The sequence below is a fragment of the Numida meleagris genome, chromosome 9, assembly GCF_002078875.1.
Source record: "Numida meleagris isolate 19003 breed g44 Domestic line chromosome 9, NumMel1.0, whole genome shotgun sequence".
NCBI classification, from domain to species: Eukaryota; Metazoa; Chordata; class Aves; order Galliformes; family Numididae; genus Numida; species Numida meleagris.
In genome coordinates this window covers 7,822,091-7,845,447 of record NC_034417.1, presented here as the reverse complement: position 1 = coordinate 7,845,447, position 23,357 = coordinate 7,822,091, and the positions used below count along the sequence as shown (strand labels likewise).

At 35.6% G+C, this 23,357-nt stretch overlaps 1 protein-coding gene across 9 annotated transcripts in view; it reads right to left on the bottom strand.

Annotated features, from left to right (window-relative positions):
* The window catches only part of WDR72 (WD repeat domain 72), a 112,436-nt gene that overhangs the window by 58,841 nt on the left and 30,238 nt on the right, over positions 1–23,357 (bottom strand). For all 9 annotated transcript variants that reach the window (XR_002441774.1, XM_021407178.1, XM_021407176.1 and 6 more), the window contains one exon: positions 12,917–13,122. Coding sequence is in view for 8 of the 9 variants with exons in the window: in XM_021407178.1 (XP_021262853.1) it covers positions 12,917–13,122 (206 nt within the window). In the remaining variant the exon portion in view is untranslated. The remainder of the gene's footprint in view (positions 1–12,916; positions 13,123–23,357) is intronic.

The following is a 23,357-nucleotide window of genomic DNA, read 5'->3' as shown; positions in this document are numbered from 1 at the left end:
CCAAATATCAACCCTTTCAAGCCTTATTCTCCCAATGAATTTCAAATTATAACATGAACATTAAAAAAAAGCCCTCCAATAATACAAAGGCTTCCTTCAATTCTGCAAGTTAAGCGACCACTCTATGGCGTACTACTAAGCACAATCCACAGATTTTGATAATCATCATTTTCAAAGGACAATATGGAGACCTCCTCTTTTTCTAATTCACCTTTGCTACTTTAAAATTTTATTCTTGGCATAGCCTACCTTCTGACTCTTCACTTGTGGATACACCTGCTTTCTTACATCTACTACCATTACTGGCAATTAGGAAGATTATTTCTAAAAGTCTTCTGACAACTATTGTAGGGAGAAAGCTTTTCATGGCTTTAATAACTTGATCTAGATTTTAAAATCTAGCTTTTGTCCTTTTTGTCATTGTCACAGTGTATGACTCTAAAGCAATTATAAACGTTCAGACACCCCACTGTACTTCATTTGTAAGAATTAGCTGAATACATTTTCCCTCTGCATCACTAGCAATAAGTTTAAGAAATTGATCTGAAGGATATGTTTCAGTCAAGAAAGAAAACTTCAGTTACAAAAAAAACCACCTCATTTTCGTAAAGTGTAAAAACAGAAACACAAAGCTAAAAACATTTTCATTGTCATAACATAGCTAACCTTTTTCAGTCTAAAACTAAGCAGTACCAAGCAGTTCATTTTCATCTGAAAATGGTGTCACCATACATTATTCCAAAAGCATCAACAGCCCTTTCAGCTAAAATATTTCCTAGTCCATAACAAAAATTTTAAAAAAAGTGTCACATGAAGCTTTTAAAAACTTATTAAGTCTTATTTCAAACATTTAAAATCCCAAAGTAAAAGATTGTTGCCACCACCCATCAAAATCAGCAAAACAATGTAAGAAGCTGAAGTTTAGTAATGAGGCCAGACATCCCTTGTTCAAAAAATACAGCCTTTCGTATTGATGGCATTCATGCTAGCAATCGGAATTCAGAACATTTTGCTACTAGGAGGAACCTGCATTCATTGACAACGTTCCCTTTGAGCCTTCACCTGCAAGCTTTTAAAGAAGTGTGGCTACAGACCAAAATGATATCCAAACTCCTGAATCTCTTGAGCATCATCTCTGATTGAATGACAACTTTCCATATCCAAGAAAGAACAGGGATTCCGGGAGGCTTTGAAATGGCAAGTTATATTCTATGCATAGTAACTATAACATAATAGCTCCCTAATTTTCTGCTAAAGATATTATAGCCAGGACACAAGCCCTTGCAACGAACTGTGGAATCTCTCATTTCTTCTCACATGAAATCCCTTCCTGCTCCATTACTTGGAAGATTACTCTTTTGCTTCTCTCGTTCTCCCTTTACAAATCTTTACCAAACCACCTTAGCACCCACAAAAGCATTTTTCTTCGTCTGTGGGGGCTCCCTTCACCATAGCCCCAAAATACATCAATGTTACCTTTAAAAAGTTAAAGGCATACGTATCACAAAAAAACTTTCATGGGAAGTACAACTCAAATGTTATTTTATCTAGCTGCCTTTTCTCTAACAGTCCTTTCCCACTGGGATCCTCCTTAATCTAGGAACACTATTCCACTTAAAATACACACATCCATTAGCTGGCAGTGACTCTGTATTGTCTCAGCTCCTCGTATATACGTACTTTTTCTGCGCTCCAGTTTTCTTCACCTGATTCACTCTTTTGTGAGCTTTGTGCTAAAAATACATTTGACAAAAATGGTCTTGACATTCATTTTACATAAAGGAAATAAAGTGGCAAGTAGACTTTGGGAGGCAAACAAGGCTTAAAAATATACTTAGAGGTCACTTTAATACCACTGAAAGAAATAGCTCAGTTCTCACAGCTGAGTGGTATCAGCTTCTACACAAAAACACGTCTGAACATTTTAAATGCAATTCTTATATACTTTTGGTCTTCTTTATCCATTGTACTTATTTTTATACCAAACATAACACACAACTAACAAACAGGCCCCAGATTTCCCAGTGCCCTCTACATGAGTCAATAATGTAAATGTCAGCTAGCTTGATGTGAAAGATCAGTCTTCACCTTCCTTCTCTGCTTCCCTTCCACCCCTGAAAATAAAAGTTAGTTAGATTTTGTGTGCAGGTGGTAGTGATTTTTCAAAATACTGTCAAAAAAGAGATTCATTAAGATAAGCTGTGCTGCTTCTGATTTTGGAAGAGCAAGGTGGAATTTCTCTTAGAATCCTAAGGATTTTGTTTCTGTTTTGTTGATTTTTCTTAGCAGATTTAAGCATCGCTATTTTCACCATCATCAGAATATACGCTCTTAATAGACCACTAACACGAACCCAACAAAACAGAGCATTTAAAGTTCATGATAAAAATCTGCATCAGAGGAGTGATAATTCCACTTTTAAAGAGTAAGCAATCCCTCATTAAACATAATTATTGAAAAGAAATCTGCTATTTTATTGAATAATATCATCCTATTCATGCATATTCACTGAAGACAATCTGTAAACAAAGTTCATACACGTCACCCTTCCACAAGTGTTTTTAAGCAAAAAAAAACAACTTAGTCATTTAAACTGCTCTTTACAGTTGGTCTTTACAGACAGACTATATTTTTGAAATAGTACAAAAGCGTGAGACTATCATTATGCTTATTCCAATAAAATGAACACATCACTGAAGGAAGGTGGGGCAATCGCATTTGCCAACCAAAATTTATTGGAGGCTAAGAACTTTCTGTCTCTTGATCATGACAGTTAATGGGATGCCAATAGAAGTTCAGAACTAACTTTTCTCAGAATCATTCCCCAGCTTTGGTATCCCTCCAGGCTCACAAAAAATAATAATAGAAGTGTCACACAGCTGATTATAAGAAACCGTCTATTACTCCTACCCCATCTCTTACAGTTTTGCTTCATGTATTTGCAAGAAATATTTTGACTGAAGCTAGTCCACCACACATAAGGATCTTAAAAATCCACTTGTACTGAAAGGATAGCTCTACTATATTCTCCACGATGTTTAGCCCTTGATAGTAGGAAGAAACAAATGTTAATTCCTTAGTTGTGTGTTTTGTTGCTGTCATTTTAAAAAACAGAATATGGTATAGTAAAAAAAGTTAATAAATGGCTTCATCTGCATAAATCTTTTCTCTTCAACCCTTTAAATGAGATTAATTACATATACAAGGGCTGCTCTGAAAGTAACGCCTCCTATTTTATTATGCTGGCTCACAACATCAGAGGTGGATGTTGGTGGTACGGCAGTAGAGGGCGAACCTTCGCAGTGGTACGCTTTACATTTTGTTGCCATGTGACAGATGGCAGCAGAGGGGCAGTCTGACAAAATGGTGTCTGACATGGAAGCGCAGATAAAGCAAAGCATTTTTCCTCCATATGAAAAAAAAAATGGCACCCATAGACATTCATCAGTGCTTGCTTAACATTTCTGGAGACCAACCAGTGGATGTGAGCACAGTGAGGTGGTGGGTGGTGCGTTTCAGCAGTGGTGACAGTGATAGTGAGTCACCTCCACTGGTGTAGATTTTTATGAGCGCAGCATGCAGGCTTTGCTCATCACTGGTAAAATGCATAGTTAATGGTTAGTGTTTTGGAGCTGAGAATTGGTTCTTTCAAGAAGTGTTATTGTTCTCTTTGTATCTATTGCAGTTTTCATGGAAATAAACAGGAAGTATTACTTTCAGAGCAAATTAGGTAGTATACATAAGAGAAACAACTATGATCCAGGGATGTGTTTGCAGGTGCAATCTTTAACAATTTTGCAAAGTAGGAAACATGGAATTCTCATGGAATTGTCTCAAAGAAAAACACATTTTAAAAATGCACAAAATGGCTGGCACAGTGTAAATTAAAGCATTAAATTCATTTCTAAATCCTCTGAGCCCTGGGCTGCTGGAGATGGTAGTCGATAGTAGTAAAAAAAATTGCCTCCTTGAAATGTGCTTGGTGGACAGCAGCTTGATGATTGGCAGCACAAATAGAAGACAAACGAGAAAGCCTTCAATCTGCAGCTGATGCACAGGAAGAACATGGGGAGCTGAGTTTACAATAGAGAAAACATTACCAAGCTAATGGCACAGGCAATCATTTGACCACCATGCATCTCTGATAGCAGCAGGGCATCCATTTTCAGTTAAGTGTTAGAGTACCTTTTTGCTTTCTCTGACCACTGCAGGGGTAAAACAACCTATGCGTGAAACCCACTGACTGGTAATAAATTACTATATTGGATACTTTTTGTTTTCTTTCAGCAATGACTTTACTGTGTATTCCTGCTATCATTACCAATTAAAGTGGAGATTGCGTTAGCAAGCTATATCTAACTGTATATCTGTCCCTATGCTCCAATTGCTTTAGCAAGTATCACAGGGTCAAGAGGCTCCTTTGACCTTTATCATCTAAGTCTCTCTGACCACTCACTATTTGAAGCAATCTCAGCTGAACAGATGGACACTTTTGCAGATTCTATAAAGCTTAGAATATAAAGATAAATGAAATTGTGTTTGGGGCTTCAAACTAGTTTATGAGCATAAAATATTGCTAGCAAGTTCCACAAAAAAATCTCAGATTTCAAATAACAATTCTGAAATTCATATTATGAATACAACACCGATCAACTACAAAATATTTTTCAGTTGTAGCTTCAACATATAAAACTAAACTAGCTGTGAAGGTTGTATCAAGCTTTATAATGAAGTTACTACTGAATATATAAAGCTTAATTATTCATTAAATGAAAACTCAATCCAGCATTTTACTGTGACTACTATACACCAAATGTACCAACAGATCATACAGTGGAAGAATATTAAGACAGTTAGATACTATAGAGTACTCAAAAAGGGCTTGGACTTTAATTTCAAATTTCCATGAACTTAACCATTTGAAAAGCTCTCTAGATCAGTACAAAAAATTTAAGTCACACAACACTTTAAAAGAAAACAAAGTTCATGGTGTTGTCTGAAAAACTGGTAATAAATATAAATTTGGTCTTACCATCATATGCACGAATTTATAACTGATAAATAATCTTGTTCATTAACAACACTGGATAGTCTTTTGAGCTAAATCACTTCAGAAATCTGCACTGTTATGTTCACAGCCTTAAGTAACAAAGGTTATACCGTCTTAACTAGATTCATTGTTGAAAAATTTTAAATTGGATGAAATTGTAGGGTTTTTTTTTTTTTTTTTTTTTTAAATCCTGACTGTTTTCAGAAAAATAATCACCCAGGAAGTAAAGTTTTGACCTGCATCTTCTGCTAGAGTGTCATTGCTGCTTTATAGGAATACTGCCTCAGAATATTTTATAGTTCTTTATTCAAGCACAATTGCAGGATATGGACAAAGACGCTTTTGGTTTAAAAAGTTGCAAATTATAGGTGTACAAATAATATGGCTCTTAAACACACACCATCGCTAAAAGTCTGCCCAGGGATGAAGGATGCAAACCATCAGTTGCACCTTCACCTCCATGTAATAGGCAACAAAACACCTTCTAACCCAATACAACTCCTACAGGATAGTCCATACATACACACTCCCATCCTACCCTGGCACCTCCTGCAGCTTAAGGATCCCTTGAATGTAGGTAGCACGTAATCTGTTTGTCACTAGAGAATTATCTATAGACTCCTAAAGTTGGCACAGACAGTCTGGACCTACCTTCTCCAAAGCAATGCTGTCTTTATTCACAGAGGATCATACAAACTAGAGGCGTTACTATATTGGTCAGACAGGATCCTCTTGAGATGGGCATTTATAATTTTCAATATAACTTACCCTTTTAATATCTTTAACAAAGGGTGTATCTCCGATTTTTATTATAGAAAGAATGTCAAAATGAACTGAGGACCCATTCACCTGAAAATAAGATCCATTGTCTATACGGACAGTCTCTGAGCCATGAAAATCTTAGATGGAAGGAAAGTATAAGGTTTTTTTAAATGAAGTCTTACTAGTATTTGAACATTCAGTACATAAATTATGTCAACACCTTAACATACTAATGTAGAAGTAAATTCTTCAAAAAATGATGCAACTCTAGAAACAGATCTCGGAGATGGGTGGCAGTAAATACTTTTTTTAGCATTACTCAGCACTTAGGAAAAAAAAAGCTGTAAGATGGAACATCCATTATGGTTCCTACATAATAAACTGGACAAACAATGCCACAGTAATCCACAGACACAATGCTTGGATCTGGGAATTATTATACCGAATAATTTACTGAATGAATGAACACCCAAATATTTGTGAAAATAATGCCGAACAGAGAAACTGCCAACATAACTAAAGGAGGAGGTTAAAAACATGGGAATATTGCTTTCTTCCAAGAAGGACTCATGTATGTAAAAATTAAGCTACCAGTACACTGCTGGCTCCTGACTCCAACTGGGATAATATTTTTACCCTGGGCTCCTCTGATAGTACAATCTCCATGCTGGATTCTAAAAATAGAATTTGCCTATACAGAACTACTAGATCAAATTCCAAGCAAGTGACTTCCTCCTAAACAAGAAATTTTGCAGTTAAGTTCTTAGATAGTACAATGCAGCCTAGCCTTGAAAATGTCGTTCTCAAAACCACATTAAACTACAGACTGGACTTAAAGATCCTATAGAATTAGTGGAGTTTTCTGGGATGTATCAGAACAGCAGCTACATCCCTGTACCCCTAGCTTTCACACAGTTATTTCTCTGACAGTCGTTTAATCTTACTGAAGGCAGTAGTATTGCATAGGTTTCCAAGAGAACAATATTTGAAAGTAAATATTGAGACATATCTGGTTGGTTGGTTCATCCTTCTCAGAATTATCGAAAGAACAGAACCTGGCCATCCCAACAAATTTAGGTTTGAGTATTAAAATGTAGAAAAACACAACAGAAGAATGGAAATGTAAACTCTGGTGTTGCTTCATTGTAGTTTCTATTGTTTTTTAATTGAACCACAATCTCTGCTAATTATCAGAGATTTAACTAGTTATTAGAAGGAAACTGGAAGTCAGTGAGTCTTTTCTTGCAGAGTAAAATTTGGTGTTGGTTTCAGAAGTCACTTTGCAAGGCCTAGTTCCATAATTACATTTAAGCTGCCTATGTATTTCTAAAGAAGTTACCACTGTTTTGAATAGATGAAGTAGTACACCTCAGCAAAGGCCTGCCTGTGTTTCTTGCTATCCGCATCTGTACAAGTAAAATATGCTACAATATCACAATGATAGCCTTTCTTTTTATTCTATTTGTGGCAATGAATGGAGAAAACACCAAAATGAACAAATTCTTAACTTGGTAAAGGATGTCAGAAAACTGCAGTAACTTTCAGCAAAGCTGGCATGTGGTCCAAGCTGTCAGTCTCTCTCAGAATCACAATGGCCTTTGACTGTCACCTGTTTGATCTAATAATTCTGAAGCGATTCCTTCACTGTAGTTATGCTGCCACATTGGCCCCATTGTGTGTTTCACAGGAAATGTGGTGCTGAAATGCTTTGCATCTGCGTTATGGGAAATCTATATATAGATCTTTGTTTCTTTGCTCATTTTACTATTACATTTAAATAATATACTACTAAATACAGCTTCTGAACACAAATCCATATATAAAAAAAGAAATAATCTGGTAGAAGAACAAAAAAATTACCTATTTCTTGTTACCAACATCCTCCTACTCGGTTTTGCTTTGTGGTTAACAGTTCACTTAAAGTGATCAAAAATCTATATCTCTGATGATACCACTCTAAATATCAAAATGAAATAAAAGGAATACATATCTAAGGTTCCACAGTTTATGGTGCCAGAGTTCATATTTGAAAAGTAATATTTAGTATTTGTGCTTCTATCTCCCTTCCATTATTCTATCAGTTTTCACATAGGTAAAATTTAACTTGTAGTGATTTTCCAGTTTTCCATTTATTTTTAAATTGCACCTATTATCTTACTAAAACAAATAATTGCTGTTGTCCTAGTCTGCTTCTGTCTTTTGCTCATTCTAGGCAACAAAAAATAGTTTATTATTTATCATTTCTGTACATTCTATTGCATATTGTTTCTGTTTAAAGTATTTCTAAAAAAATACTAACTTCCTTCTGAGGAAATACTTCTGTTTCAAAGGCATCCTGCTTACACATATTTTGTTTAAAACAGAATATACATGCAATTACATAAGTGAGTGAGAAGTTCTTTATTACAAATGTTAGGTATGTCAACTTAAGTTTAAAATGCATTTTAGAATTGTTATAGTAACTGGCACGTTACTTGAATTATAATTACATCTAACAGTTGCATAAGCCCAATGATTTCTTATGGATCTTGTATAAACACTTAAGATACTTTGACTTTCTGCACCATTCTCTAATGCTGCATTATAGTTATATGCTTGAAGATTAGCATTTTAAGAAAAGGTCAAGTGAAATATATCAAGAAATAAATATTTCCATAAATTTTCCTTTATAAATATTTTTCTCCCCTATCATTGTCTTGCTCATCTTACCTATACAGCTATGGAAATGATCTTAAAAATTACTTTTTTCTAGTCTAGCTCTTCGGTAGTATAATTCAGCAGATCAAGGAATTCAATGAAATTTAACTTAGCAATGATTGCATTGCTCTTGTCTTTCAACATCTTAACCTAAAGGAAGATCTAATCACATTATTTAACCATGCACTAAAAATATCAATGCATGATAACAGATGAATATCCAGATTATTCCAAGTGAAAAGCTGGAAAAATTTCTAATGCGAAATGTTTGCGGAACATGAGAAAAACAGATTCCATTCAGTTCCTATGTGAAGATTTAATTGATTCACATCAAGTGAGGCATTTTTTAAAAACTTTTTTTTTTTTTTAAAACACTCAGTTCCATTTTCAAGAATAACAGACTTAAAGGTATAACAACAGCTAGTTCCAAACAAACACCATGAGCACACAATCTAGTATGTAGCCTATTGTAATTAAGACCAGTGATTCAATACCTATTGCTACTGGCCAGGTATCATAGCAACCTTGTGTCATTGAATACTACTGGAAAACTGTTCAGCACCAGCAAGACTACGCTTCAGGAAAATCTACAATGGCACTACAGATTGTCAACATCTGTGGGGGTTGTTACAGGATGAACAAAACAGAAACCCAGAAAAAAACCAACAAAGCAACAACAACAAAAAAACCAGAAAAATGACAGGGATATGGTAGGATCATTAAAAATAATACAAAGAAGGAAAGACTCTGTCATTACTTGCATAATTTATGCATCAACATCCTAATACCTGTAATAATCTGTAAACTAATATCTGAAGCTGGAGTTAAAATTATGCTGTTACCATATCACGTGCATAAATCCACAAAGTATTTTCTCTTTTTTTTTGACTCACTAGTTATTTATCACTAACATTGATTTGACATTACAACAGACTCTTAAAACAATATTTAAACTTCCAAAAATGAATTCTAGATAGTATTGTATAAATCTGCAAAAAAGAAAAAACAGGTTACTATGAACAAGAACCCAATATTGATTTTTCTGCGGTGCAGTAAAGCATCTCCATTCTATTTGGCTGCTGTCAAAGCCACTCTTTAACAGCTGGAGTCAAATTGCACTATTTACAGCAAGAACCCTTGTCAAGTGGACCATAAGTATTCTAACAATACACTATTCAAATGGCACTTTGCCACACAAATTGCTGACTTGATGAATACCCTATGTCAATGACTAAGGCCAATATAAAAGTTTCATTTTTATGAGAGATTTTTACATTCACATACTAAGTACAGCTTTCTTGAAGAACTATTAAACTATATATTTTGGGTCTTTTGACATTGAAAATAATTAAAATCTGTTTAAATATATCAAGGGTATTTGACAATACTAATATGGACCTTGCGTTAACTGCATTTGTCACACTCATCTGTTATTGGTACTCCCACTGGCACGTGCAGCACAATAAGAGAATTAAAATGGTCAAAACACCATGAAATCAAAGCATTCTGCTTTTGTATCTGTGATTCACATGATGACAAATGTTTTGAAAGAAAGCCTTTGAAGCTGGACTGCTATGTGAGGATATTTTTCTTAGGATGGAAGAAAGAGACCATTGTCTTGCAGATGGTTTTTTGTCTTAAATATATTATTAATGATAAGACAATGTAATAAATATTAATCTTGCTTATGAACTTCATGTGGATCATTGCACAAAGTAAGAATTTCTTACAAGCATAATTCTGACAGGACAGAATAGATGGATTCCTAAAATTCTCTGTTACAGAAGTCGCCTGAAACTGAATTCTTAAACAGGCTGATGTGGAATTTTTGTTTTTGATAAAATCAGAGCATTATTATCAATTTAGCATGTTAACGTTCTATTCCACAGTTTGTCAAAGAAGCAAATGGATAATGAAATATTGATTGTATACATGCATATTAAAGCATCTCAGATTTTCATGATAGTTTAATCTGAGAGGACATTGTATACAATGTGGTTTGAAGGTGCTGAACTCACTCATATCCATGGAACTTCCACTAGTTTCCATGAAACTGGATTTCAAGAAAATATTTAAAGACGTTAAAACGATATGATTCAAAAGTGTCAATACAAAGCACTTGGAAAGAACTGAAAAGAGTTTCCTAAGAACTATGAGAAATGTTTTTTGTCTTAAGGAGCCTTGATTTGGACTTCATAACAAAACAGCATCAAGAATAAAAAGCCATGTGGTCCCTTTGTGCAGACCATACCCGGTTCCTAGAATAACATTAAGCAGACCTCCATTGTTCACTTAATTGTTATTCTCTTGTGAAGTTTGGCTACACCCTGTACATTTAGCCACCAGCATCTCCCACAGTAATCTTCAGAATCTGCTCTAACGGAGATGGAGGTGAGATGGAGTGCTGGAGGCAATGAGGGGCAGATTTTTGATGAATGAAAAGTACAGACATTTATTTGTTAGGGAATTAGATTAACTTGACTGTAAGGACAAAAAAGAGAAGGTGAAGGGGAAAAAAAAGTATGTTGTCAATCATAGGGAATTTTAAGAGCCATCAATAATATTCTCCCAGGGAATTTTCATTAGGACAAGATAACTAATGAACAAAGTTGAAAGATGAAAACAGAATATTTCATTGCAGAATCAGAGCAGTCAAGACACATGCCTGATCAAGAAGAGTGCTATAAATTATTACAATTCTGTCACCTCTTGTGACATTACTTCAAATTTAAAATCATAGTAATCCACAAAGTACATTAAACTCCACACTTCACAATTTGCCAAAAACTACTTTCCCACATTCCATGAACAGCACATTTTTTTTCTTAAACACTTTGTTAAACTCATGCAATTTGAAAATTGAAATGTAATATGTATGGCCAAAACTCTACTCCAAAGACATCTATTATAACTTCGTTATTTCTCTTTGAAAAAGCTAGAAGAAATTATTCCTTTAACTAAAGTAACAGTGAGATCAGATTCTGTGTCAATGGCCAACTAGCACACCATCTGCCCCACAACATGCTCAGCAGGATTATGCTTTAATAAGACTTTTCAGAAAATGGGATCAAAAAGAACTTTAGAAATCAGACTAAGGCTAGTAAAAGGTCAAAGAGAAATATAAAGAGTTGAACAATTATAAACTCAAAGGCATATTTAAATCGTAAGGACAATAAGGAAAAAGACCAGAAGAGAAAGTTTAGAATAAGGACTTGGATTAAGCTATCCCTTATCAAACTGATTTTTGTAAAATCCAGTACTTTGTTGAACACTATTTTAAAAAGGTAGGAAAAGGCCAGAGACCATTCAGAAAGCTGTTTCCACATATGAGATGAAGTTCTCATCTTCCTATGTTTGTGGGAAGGTATTTTTGATCTACGTTCAGTGGCTCCCTCTGGTTTATTGCAAGGCAAAAGCCATTCTGAAAAACTAATAACTAAGAAGGACAACATTTGAACAAGCAACACTGAAGCCTCTTCAGTGATTCTTTTGTATCAAGAGTTCAGTTAAATATATTTAACTCCTGTTATACAAACTAGGTGTCAGAAAGAGGTATTTACCTTTATCTTTCAGTCTGAATAAGGGTTATGCATATCTTATTTGAGATTGTAACAAAATTAAGGTTGTATTAAAATCTGGTTTTACATTGAGCAAATACAGCCTTTATTGATATCTACAAATAATTAAAAATATACATATCTAAGCTATAAAAAAGCAATTACTATTGCACTTTCATCCTTATTTCTCATTTTCTGGTATCTTTGTATTAGTTTTCTCAGATTTAACAGTACATCAGTACTAGTTACAGTATGGTGTTTCCTTCTACTGTTTAAAAACAACAAAACACATCAGTGAAAATTCTTAGATAAAGCTAGGTATTTCTCCTGGCCAAATCACTCCTGAAGACTGATATATACATTTGTGGCCCAATATCTCACACAATGAATACTGTCGTTCTTTTTTTTTTTTTTTTAAAGCAATAAAGTGCCAAGTTAATTGTGCCAACATAAATGAAAGGCACTTTCACTCTGTTATCCAGTGTTAACAAAACAAACAACCAGTAAAAGCTACCACTGTTTAACAAAAGAAGTCTGTACCTTTGTAGAATAGTTACGTGGAAAAGACACACGAGACTTTTCCTAAGACTCACCCACTTGAACATGCAATAGATCTGAGGGTATGGCTCATAGATACAGTCTTAAGCTAGTATTGTAAGGAAATAGGCTCAAATTGCGTGCTCAACGATTTGTTCTATGTAAGAGTACTGAACAAATAGGAGCAAGGCATTACAAAGTTAAAATCAAGTCTACACAACACTAATGCAGGACTACACAGTGAAGGTGAAAGGGAAAATAATTTGGATCATAACTCTTTGCTCCAGAGAAACATGTTAATTTTCATTCTTACCTTATCTGAAGATTTTTCTGTCTGAGTAAGATTGTAAGAGGTCATACCACGCTTATAAGAGCTAGAGGATTTGCATGGAGCATATTTATTTCTCTTTGACTCCAGAGATACAGGACGTAGCGAATCCGCCACTAAGTACTCTGAATCTTCAATGGAAGAAAGAATTGCTTTTGCTATTTCACCTGTTTCATGCCGTTCCAGTGTGCCTAGAGAAACACAAGTTGTAATTTTTTTTTTTGAGGAACTACAGTATGTTACAAATGTTAGTTTAAATATCACTTAGTACATTTCATAGGAGCATGTAAGTCATGAAACTACACTTACAGGTAAGCTAAGTCCTTACTTTCTAGAACTTAGAAATGTAGGTTCTATTTCACTGCATTACTACATTAAAAAAAAAACAACACACCTTAACTTCTTTAGAAGAGACTGCAGCAAATACCTTAAACTTCAGGAAAATTAGGATATTTGAATAATGTATGAAGTCAGATGCAATTTTCAAAAGGAGCAAAGGAATTTTAGAATACCACTTGTTCAAAACTGTCATTTATCTTCTTCCCACAAAGCCTTCACTGTGTACATAATTAACAGTGTAAACAATAACACTTATGTAATATTTTAGTGCTGTCCTCTAGTGTTCTAAACTACAAACAGCAAGGGAAAGCTCAATTTTTCCCCTCACCCTAGCAAACTCTCTCTCTGAAAGATTTTAAACACAGTATAAACACAAATACAGCGCACCTAGCTTAAAAGTCCACAATACAGATACAAGTTTTTAAGGATCATTTCCTCACTTGTGTAGATATAAGGAATCTGATTCCTTTAAACATCACATCCATATTATAAATAGACCTAAGTGCTATGTCTCTATTTAGAAGACTTTGTCTCTGCTCTTCCCCAGACACTTTCCTCAGTTTACTTTTCATTCTTACCATACTTTCCTCATTCATCCTAGAGAATGAATCGGGAAAAACGTATCATATGCTGAATAACAGCTCTTTATCTTAGGCTTTTGATATAATAACCAATGAAAAAAAAAATCACAGAGCTTAAAACCAATTAACTTCTGATAGGTGATTTAATTCTCGTTACTTCCTTCTTGCTGTATTTTTCCTCATTTTGTATGATTTCCTAGGTTAGTGCGAGGGAATTAAATGCTATCAAGACAGTCACGGGACAGGAAGCTGACAATGCTAAATAGAGAAAGGGTGTTTAATTTTGTTTGAAGACAGTGGAACATCTCTTCCACAGTCCCTGGACTGTTCATGGGTCAGTCAGGTAGAATGAAAGCCATACAGATTTGCTCTGATCCCCTCTCCTTTGGGTTACACTCTCAGTTAGACTTTTCTTTCTTCCTCTTTACACATTGTACAGTGGGCTACCAAGAACGTAGTGAGGTTCAACAAGGCCAAGTGCAAGGTGCTGTATGTGGATCGGGGCAATCCCAGATACGTGGACCGACTGGGAGAAGAGTCCATTGAGTGCATCTCTGTGGAGAAAGACTTAAAGGTCCTGTCAGAGGTAAAACTTGACATGAGCCATTAGTGTGTTCTTGCAGTCTGAAAGGCCAACAGTATCTTGGGCTGCATCAAAGGAAGGGATTGTTCTCCTCTGCTCCGCCCTCATGAGGCCTCATCTGGAGCACTGTGCCTAGGTCTGGAGACCTCAACACAAGAAGGATGTGGAGCTGTTGGAGCAGATCTAGAGAGCCACAGAGATGATCAGAGGGCTGAAGAACCTCTGTTGTGAAGACAGGTTGAGAGCTGGACTTATTCAACTTAGTCTGGGGGAGACCTCATTGCAGCCTTCCAGTACCTGAGCAGAGCTTATAAACAAGAGGAGGACTGGTTTTCTGCATGGTCTAATAGTGACAGGACCAGGGGGGACAGCTTTAAACTAAAAGAGGGGAGATTTGTTAGATGCTGGGGAGAAATTCTTTACTCAGAGATGGTTGGGCCCTGGCACAGGCTGCCCAGAGAGCTGTGGATGCCCCATCCCTGGAAGCATTCAGAGCCAGGTTGGATATGATCCCGGGCAGCCTGATCTAGTGGGTGACAACCCTGTCCATGGCAGGGAGGTTGGAACTAGATAATCTTTAAGGTCTCTTCAAACCTAAGCCATTCTAGCATTCTATCATACCATCTCACTCCACCACTACCCCTAGGTAAGGCCTTACTGGAAAGAGTCCCTGCATACCTTTCGTAACACTCTAGAGACAAAACTTCAGTGTGAATACCTGAAGTTGGTAGGATATTTAACTATAAACAATTGAAACAGTTATTCATGACACAAGGAAGCATATATATGTTAATTATCAGTTCAGTAGTGATACTTAACATCAAAGCTATCTAACTAATCTTGAATAGATGTAGGTCATTCCAAAAGTAATGTCTCCTATTTATCCCCATGGAAACTACAAAAGATACAAAAACCACAATAACACTGTTTGACAGAGCACATTCTCAGTCACAAAACATTATTATTCAACAGTCCCCACCATTATTTCATTTTCATGCATTTTCATCAGTGATACCTGCATAGAGCCAGCATGCCATGCTCATAAAAATATCCATGGCCCTGCAGAACAATGTTTGACTTTCATGTCACTGTCACAACTGCTGAAATGCACCACCCACCACCTCACTGTGCTTGCATCCACTGGTTTGTCTCAAGAAACGTTCAGCAAATATTGATGAATGTCAATCAATGCCATTTTTTCCACATGGAGGAATTCAGTTCCACCCCTTCACTTCATCTGCACTTCCATAACAGGCACCATTCTGTCAGACTGCCCCTCTGCTGCCATCTGTCACATGGCAACAAAATGTAACAGCATACCAGTGCAAAGGTAATCTACTGCCATACCACCACCATCTGCCTCTGATGCCATGGGCCAACATAATAAAATAGAAGGCATTTCTTTCGGAGTAACCCTAATATTTTAAATGAGCTCTTATATACTGTGTATTTCCAATAGGGATTAGGAATTAAACTCATAAGAAACTGCTGAAATTACCCATTTCCTATAAATAAAAGAGATAAAACATGGGAAAGATATAAAAGTATTAAATATCTTCTATATCCTGAAGTGTTTTTTCTCTTAAGTTTGAATTCTTTGTAGCCTCAAGTAATATAACATGAATTTCCCTTTTCACTGCTACTAGAAAAAAAAACATGTAACATTGAAGTACTAACAGTAACACCTGCTAAAAAATATTGGACTGGGATTGAGGGATCTCATACCACATGTTTGTGTGTCTAAAACTTCTTTATCAGAAATTATTTCTCCAAAACTCACCCATGTCTGTTAACCGTAGCATCACCTCAGTTATTTATGTAGCCAAGTCTTTATACTCAGAGCAGAAAAACACAACGCAACTGATTCTTCGTCCCCTACAACTCAATTGAATGCCATAGATTATTCTATAATATTGCACAGGGAAAAAAGAAAGGATGAGGTTTAATTCCTTTTAATATCTCATTTTCTTCAACTCCCTCCAGGATTTGCAGCCAGTGACAGAGATTGTTACAGAATTAAATATTAACTGGAAGGAAAGAAACATGCCCAAGATCTTTGGAGTAAGACTACCTATGAGCACTTCAAAAAACACACAAAAACAGCAGTTGCAAAGCTCCCAGTGCTATAATATTAAAGTATTTCAGGAGCAAAAGTATACATAAGTATACACAGGATCAAGGAAGTATTATGCAATCCATACTGGACTTGCATAAGTAAACATGCTCAAAAGTGTCAATGTATTTGGAAATAATACATTTAATATTATTTTGGCCTCTCTAGGCATGAAAACAACTTCCTGCAACATTCAGAACACAAGATGAACAAACCCACAAAAAAATAGTTCCCCCTTAAGTGGGGATGACTTAGCTTTCTCTGCTATCTGCTTCTACAAGTCACACATGCACCCTTGTTTTCTAAATTGCTTTTGTCTGTGCAATTCACTTAATACTCAAGACTTGTTATAACATCCCTGGGAAATAACAAGACATCTTTATTTTGAAGGTAGAGATTGTGATAAATAAATCCTTAGTAAATCCAAGAATTTCAGGGGCCAGGTATTAAATTTAATAACAAATAGTATGTAAAATCAGGTCTTAGAGCTTCAAATATGCTAAACAGGCTTACTAGCTGCTGGTGAACTAAAACGTACCACACCATACACAGTGAAAGGAACACAGAGGCTAAGCTTTGTGCTAGAAACAGCTGTTAGATAAGCATTCTCCAGTTCTGAAGGAAAATGAAGTTAAAGAACAAGGTGGTAGGAAAGAGTACAAATGACACAAGTTCCAGACTTGTATTTTAAACACAAAGAAACCTAAAATTTTTATGCTGGGAAGCATAAAATAACAATGGATGAATGAGAAAAGATAGGGCTTTCTACATAGCAGCATCACTACTGCTATGACCCCACACTACATACACAAAATATGGAAAAAGTCTCTCTCTCAGGCTGTGACCATGGCAACCAAGTCTCCTGAACAGACAAAAGTGGAGTATTTCATTCTCCTGGGCAGCTTTGGACCACCAGATGTGACTAGCTAGAGACTATTACAACATCTTCTTCTTCTTCTGGACCAAGTACTACAAATTGGGTCTCTGGGTATTAGTGCTATCTATGCAGTTCTCTGGATTCTGCTCTTACTGAATAATGCATTTTTACTGGGGAGGTCATGCATATTATCCTGCCTCAAGACGAGGCTTTCACTGGCATCACATGACCTGTCATATCATCAGGCTCCAGTGCTTTCTGTTCGCTGTCACAGCTCAAGTATTGAAAAGACATCCTCAATATTGCGGCGCTGCTGTGACCTAGTAACTCAGCTGAGTCTTATAGCATAAATAATCTGTGTGAATGAAAAATGGTTTTAGAATTGATTTTATTTAAAAAGAACACGTGGTCAAGAACAAATCTTTTTCTTTAAATTTACTAGTAGCCAAAACAAATAAAAAACATCTCACTACTCAGACCAAGTATCACCCGTCTAGTATTAGCTATTTCTCAGTGTTTTATTTTCTGTCAAGATATTAATTTCCATCCTTTTTTCATCTTAAAAACTCCCAACTAATTCTTTTCTATGCTAGTAGAATCAGACAGATATTGCCTTCTTCACTAGATTTCTATTTATTTTAAACAAATCCGCTGCTCTCCTTCAAAACTGTTCCAGCACTTCGCTTGGGAGCAAGGAAAAAATCTCAGTTGCTACTTCTATAGTTTGTATCACATAGTATAAATCAGATGGAACAAACATTTTTTAAAAGCAAGAATATACAGTTCCAACCAATATCAAGACAAAAGTAAATACAGTCTAACAAATATATGTAAATTGCTCCAAAACTAATACCTTCTATTTATTTCCATGGAAATTACAGCAGATGCAAAAAGCATAATAACACTGCTTGATAGACCACATTCTCAGCTACAAGACACTACTTTTCAACTATTAGCTATGCTTTTTTGCCAACTATGAACAAGAATCTGCATGCTGTGCTCAAAAATCTGCATGGCAATCCAGAACATGGCTTGTCTTTCATGTTGCTGTTGTCACTGAAATGCACCATCCCCTGCCTCACTGTGCAGACAGCACTGTTTGGTCTCCATCAGCACTGAGTAAGAGTCAGCGAATGTCAGTATGTGAATTCCTCCATGCAGAAGAAATGGCAATCCCACATCTTTGACATGGAAGTGCTCATGAAGCAGATATCACTTTGCCAAACTGTCCCTCTGCTGCCATCTATTGCACAGCATCAAAACATCACAGCATACTGGTGAGAAGGTTCGACCTCTACTGCCATCCCACCAGGATTTGCCGCTGACATTGTGGGCCAATATAATAAAATAGGAGGCATTACTTTCAGTGTAGTCTTCATAGATGGGACAGATCAAATATAATCCAGCCTCCTGAAATTCACTTATTTATAAAAGAATATTTTTCTGTAACTTCAGCACTGAGTACTCTGAAGGACCATGTAGAGTAATAGAGGACAAGAGACTTGGCAGACACTGCTGCAATTTTTTTCATTTAGAAAATTTATGTCACACAGCCCAGCTGCTGAACATCGCTGACATTTTCAGACCTGCATTAGCAACCTTGTCAGATTGTCTTTTAATCAAAGAAAGCAATTGAGAACAATGCAAAGAAATCTTCTAAAATATTATATATAGCACAGGCTTACATAATAGTAAAAAAAGAGCAGTTATTCCACGTAGACAGTTCTTGTCTCAAGTATTCTGCTGTAGACAAAATACTCTGATAGAAGGGCCATTAAAACTCACATTTGTTTCTTGACTCTATCCAGGCTATTCTAACAAGCAAAGGAAAGTTACACTGTAGTAGGAATTGCTGACACACAGTAAATGCACTGAAATGGACTGAACAGAGGAAATGAACATATACAGAAGATACACAAGCAGTTTCTCTATTTCTACTTTGTCATGTGAAACATAGAGCAAGAAAGGTCATCCCTCAGTGTCTAGAACTGAAGACTTCCATTATACAGTTGAACTGTTCTGTCTAACTACACTGACCAAGTCAACGAGTTCTCATTTGCACTGTTTAGGCATTAGGGTTTTTTTTAATATCATAATTCATTATTAACAATAAAGCAACAATGGGCAGCTATCAACTGTAAGAATTCTTAAGCATGTATAGCTGATTCCATGCATGTTTCCACTGAATATCCATGAAGTATACACAAGTATAGAGTGTACATATATCTCATATATGAGTATATATCATTATTCTCTCCTTAAAACCTGCTTTTAGCTTCTCCAGATTGAAGATGTTCTTTTTGGTTTTGAGACATACCCATCCAAGCTAGAGTACCTTTTATTATTCTACATCACTGAGTAGTTACTGAACAATTACTCCAATTTAGACAACTGTGAAAAATTTAAGAGCAGGCAACTGACTGACCCAAGGCTTACTTGCCTGATGACATGAAAAAGATAAAAACACAGTTTTAACTTAAAGTCTTACAAATTAAAAAACTCTCTTTGATGCACATGTATTTTCATATTTATGAAATATTTTAAATCATTCACATTTTAAAAGAATGTAACTAATAAAGGTTTCCTAATCCTCTGTCTTTTAGAAAAGAACTTAAGTCTTCGCATGATTTGTGAAGAGCAGGTGAGGACGCTTTGTTAGTTAGGCTCAGAGAAGAGGACACTGGGGGATCCCATCAATGCTTTCTGCACCTTCCTCAGGATGGGGAATAGAGAGGGAGACGTTGATCTCTTATGTGAATGGCAACAGGATGAGGGAAAGGACTAAAGCTGCATCAGAGGAAGTCCAGACTGGATATTAGGAATAAATCCTTCACCAAGGAAGTAAGTCAGGCACTGGGAAGCGGTTGATAGATCACTTACCAACTTACTACACTATCATTTGCATTGTTACCTTTAACATTGAATTTCTGCACAGAGATGCTTTCTTAGAGAAACATTCTCTTAGCCAGAATTTATTTGATGTTGCACTGCATATTCATAAATTTCCTTACTTCTGGCAAAGAAGTTATCTTCTTCCCAGTTCATTAGTATACAACAAAGTTAACTCACTCCCTGCAAGGTCTCCCTTTCACTAAGAATGCCTCTTAAACATGAAAGGAAAGAGGGGACACTGGAAATCAAGACCTCAACCCACATAGTGTTTGCCTCAACTGCTAATGTTGAAGGTCAGATCATGACCTAAGAACAGAAGAGCTAAAATCACTGGAGCCTTTTCCCAAATGCTAAAAGCTCCCTTCAGGGGAGATATAAGACTTTCACTCCTCAATGAACTCCTAATAATGTAACGGAACACTTAATATTTGAGCCAGAGTTTCATAAGGGCTATTCTTTATAGTTTCACAGTGAATTATGAAATTACGTGCAATACAACAGTTTTCCATCATTACTAGGAATATCAAATGACTATTTGTTCTAATATCAGAAAAGTAAAACAAGTAGTTTTTGCATAAAGCAGCAGACTTTATGAGTGTATTCAGACATGCATCTGACAAGGTAAATCTTTTTTAAATAACTTGCTTACCAATACTACCATTATTTTACTTGTGAAGTGTTTAACAAGGATTTAATAAAAGAGACTTAACAGGCTTTTCTATCAAGTAACACCTATCACAGAACTTGGCCATTTGCCACTTTTGAAGATCAGTCTTTTATTATCAGCTACATAAATTTCATTGCCCTGCCCATATAAACTGAACAGAGACTATTCTGGTACCCTCTTCCTAACAAAACAATTTTACAGTTACTATATCTTACTTCCACAAATGTAAGCAACTTGGATTTCTGACCAGGACACAAGGCCTAGAGGCAAAAATACATTAGCCAGGAGAAATAAACAGATTTCTAAGTTAATATTAATAGCCTTTTTTCTCCCAGTATCATGGCACCATGCAGTAAGTAGTTTTTTCCTGAACACATGGTGTTTCACAAAAACATTGCCAGATGTAGTTGCCAAGGAATCTAAAAGTGAATTCTGCATTAGTCAGGATCTTTAGGCTATGCAGAGGGCACTGGAGGAAAAATAAATAAATAAAAGTGGTGCCTACTGTGACCTTGACACTAGCTGCACCACAGCCTCTAGCATATGAAAAACAACCACAGGATTTATCAGCTACGCCATACTCATCCATTCAAATCTAGTTCTGACCTATGACCTGAGGAAAAAAAGAGAAAAAGAGATGGAAAGAAAAAAATGAAAATGAAAGATCTCAAAAAATTGTAAATCACTAAGTTTTACAAGGACAAAAGGGTTAGAGAATTGTAATTATTGTTGCTTCTACAATTACCTAGGCACAAACGTACAGTCAGTTACTAAGTTTACTTTGAGATAGTTCTGAGAGTTTCATTAAAACTGTCTAGATTATATCCTAACAAACACTAGATAAAACCTAAATCTTAGTTTTCTTAACAGTTTAATCAATTTGTTCTGGGGTGAGTAAAGCTGTCAGAAATACTAAATGAGGGTCATCTTATAAAAAGCAAAGGAAACACTATGTATTTTGCAGCTCATATAACTCTGACACGGAGCTTATCACAGGCTTGGAAGTCTTTTTGTTGACACCAGTTTGTAAAGACGCTGGACTACAGATATCTAAAAGTTAACTTTGAATAGCGTTTGAAGATGTTCTAGCCTGACTGTCAGCATGAACTAAGCTTGTTCTATAACATTATTTCATGAAGTCTTTGTGCCTTAAAACACGGTCTCAAAACTGAATGGAACACTGCTGTGAAGTACACTGTCAGTGTTAGTGTCTTGCTCCCACCATGACAGCAATTTAAATTAAAAGAATTACATAGTATCATGGATACTATGATATACTATGAAATGGGAAGGAACAGCAAAGAAAGTATCAACATTGAGGTAGCTTGCATGTATATGAAGCAAGAGACTTGCATAGGCATTACAGCTTTTTAAATTACATAATAGCTACAGTATTGCTTAAAGGCAGAAGTTGGAATCAGAGACAGTCTTAATGTTACTACACATTACTGGAAGACAGCAAAAATATTCTATGCGCTCAGATACTGTGGTAACCAACATGGAAACATACCTGAAAAAGTTTTACATAGAAAAGGACTGAAGAATACTGTGACAAATGGGGAGAGGAGAACACACACAGATTTATTTTGTAATCATTTGCAAAATTTCAGAGGTGCATAAAAAACTATAAGATGAAGGAATTTATGCAATTATATTTTCATGAATAAGCTTAAAACTGAAGACTAAAGTTAATTTGACATTTTTTTTCCTTCAAACATATATCTTAGTTACATGACTAACTGCATTGATTTTAATAATCTGTTTTTCCTGTTTCATAGTAATTCATTTTAAAGTAGAAAGTGAGGGCCATTTCCTTCTCTATTTTTAATAAAATTACCCTGTATGTAATAAACAGTACAGAATATTAGACAAGGGAAAGATAACAGATCTACAAACAGTTCAGATTTAAAGTTAGTCATGAACAAAAAGTAGTCAAGCAATACCTTATGAACTGTATTTTCCAACAATGCGCATTTCAAGCACCTACAGTAAAATCACCATTGCCATTAGCAGAAACACAGACTAACTCTGTATATAACTATCATGACAACAGAACAAAAAGTCTGATTTAACTATTATTCTATTTTAAACTCACAATAAGCACATCGCTAAACAATAAAATAGAGCAAGACTTGCAAGGCAGAATAAAATATATTAAATTACTAGAGGTTACATTCTGTAAGAATGATGAATAAAAATCATATTAATTTCAAAACTAAACCTACCTCTGATAAATGAAGATTGCTACCTCAAAACATGATGATCCCTCTTTAAAGTCTACCCGCTATTTCCTTTCTCTCAGTGTATATTAGATAGAAATTTGGCTCCATCGACAGGTTTCCACATGATTTTTTAAACCAAGAAAGAAAACACT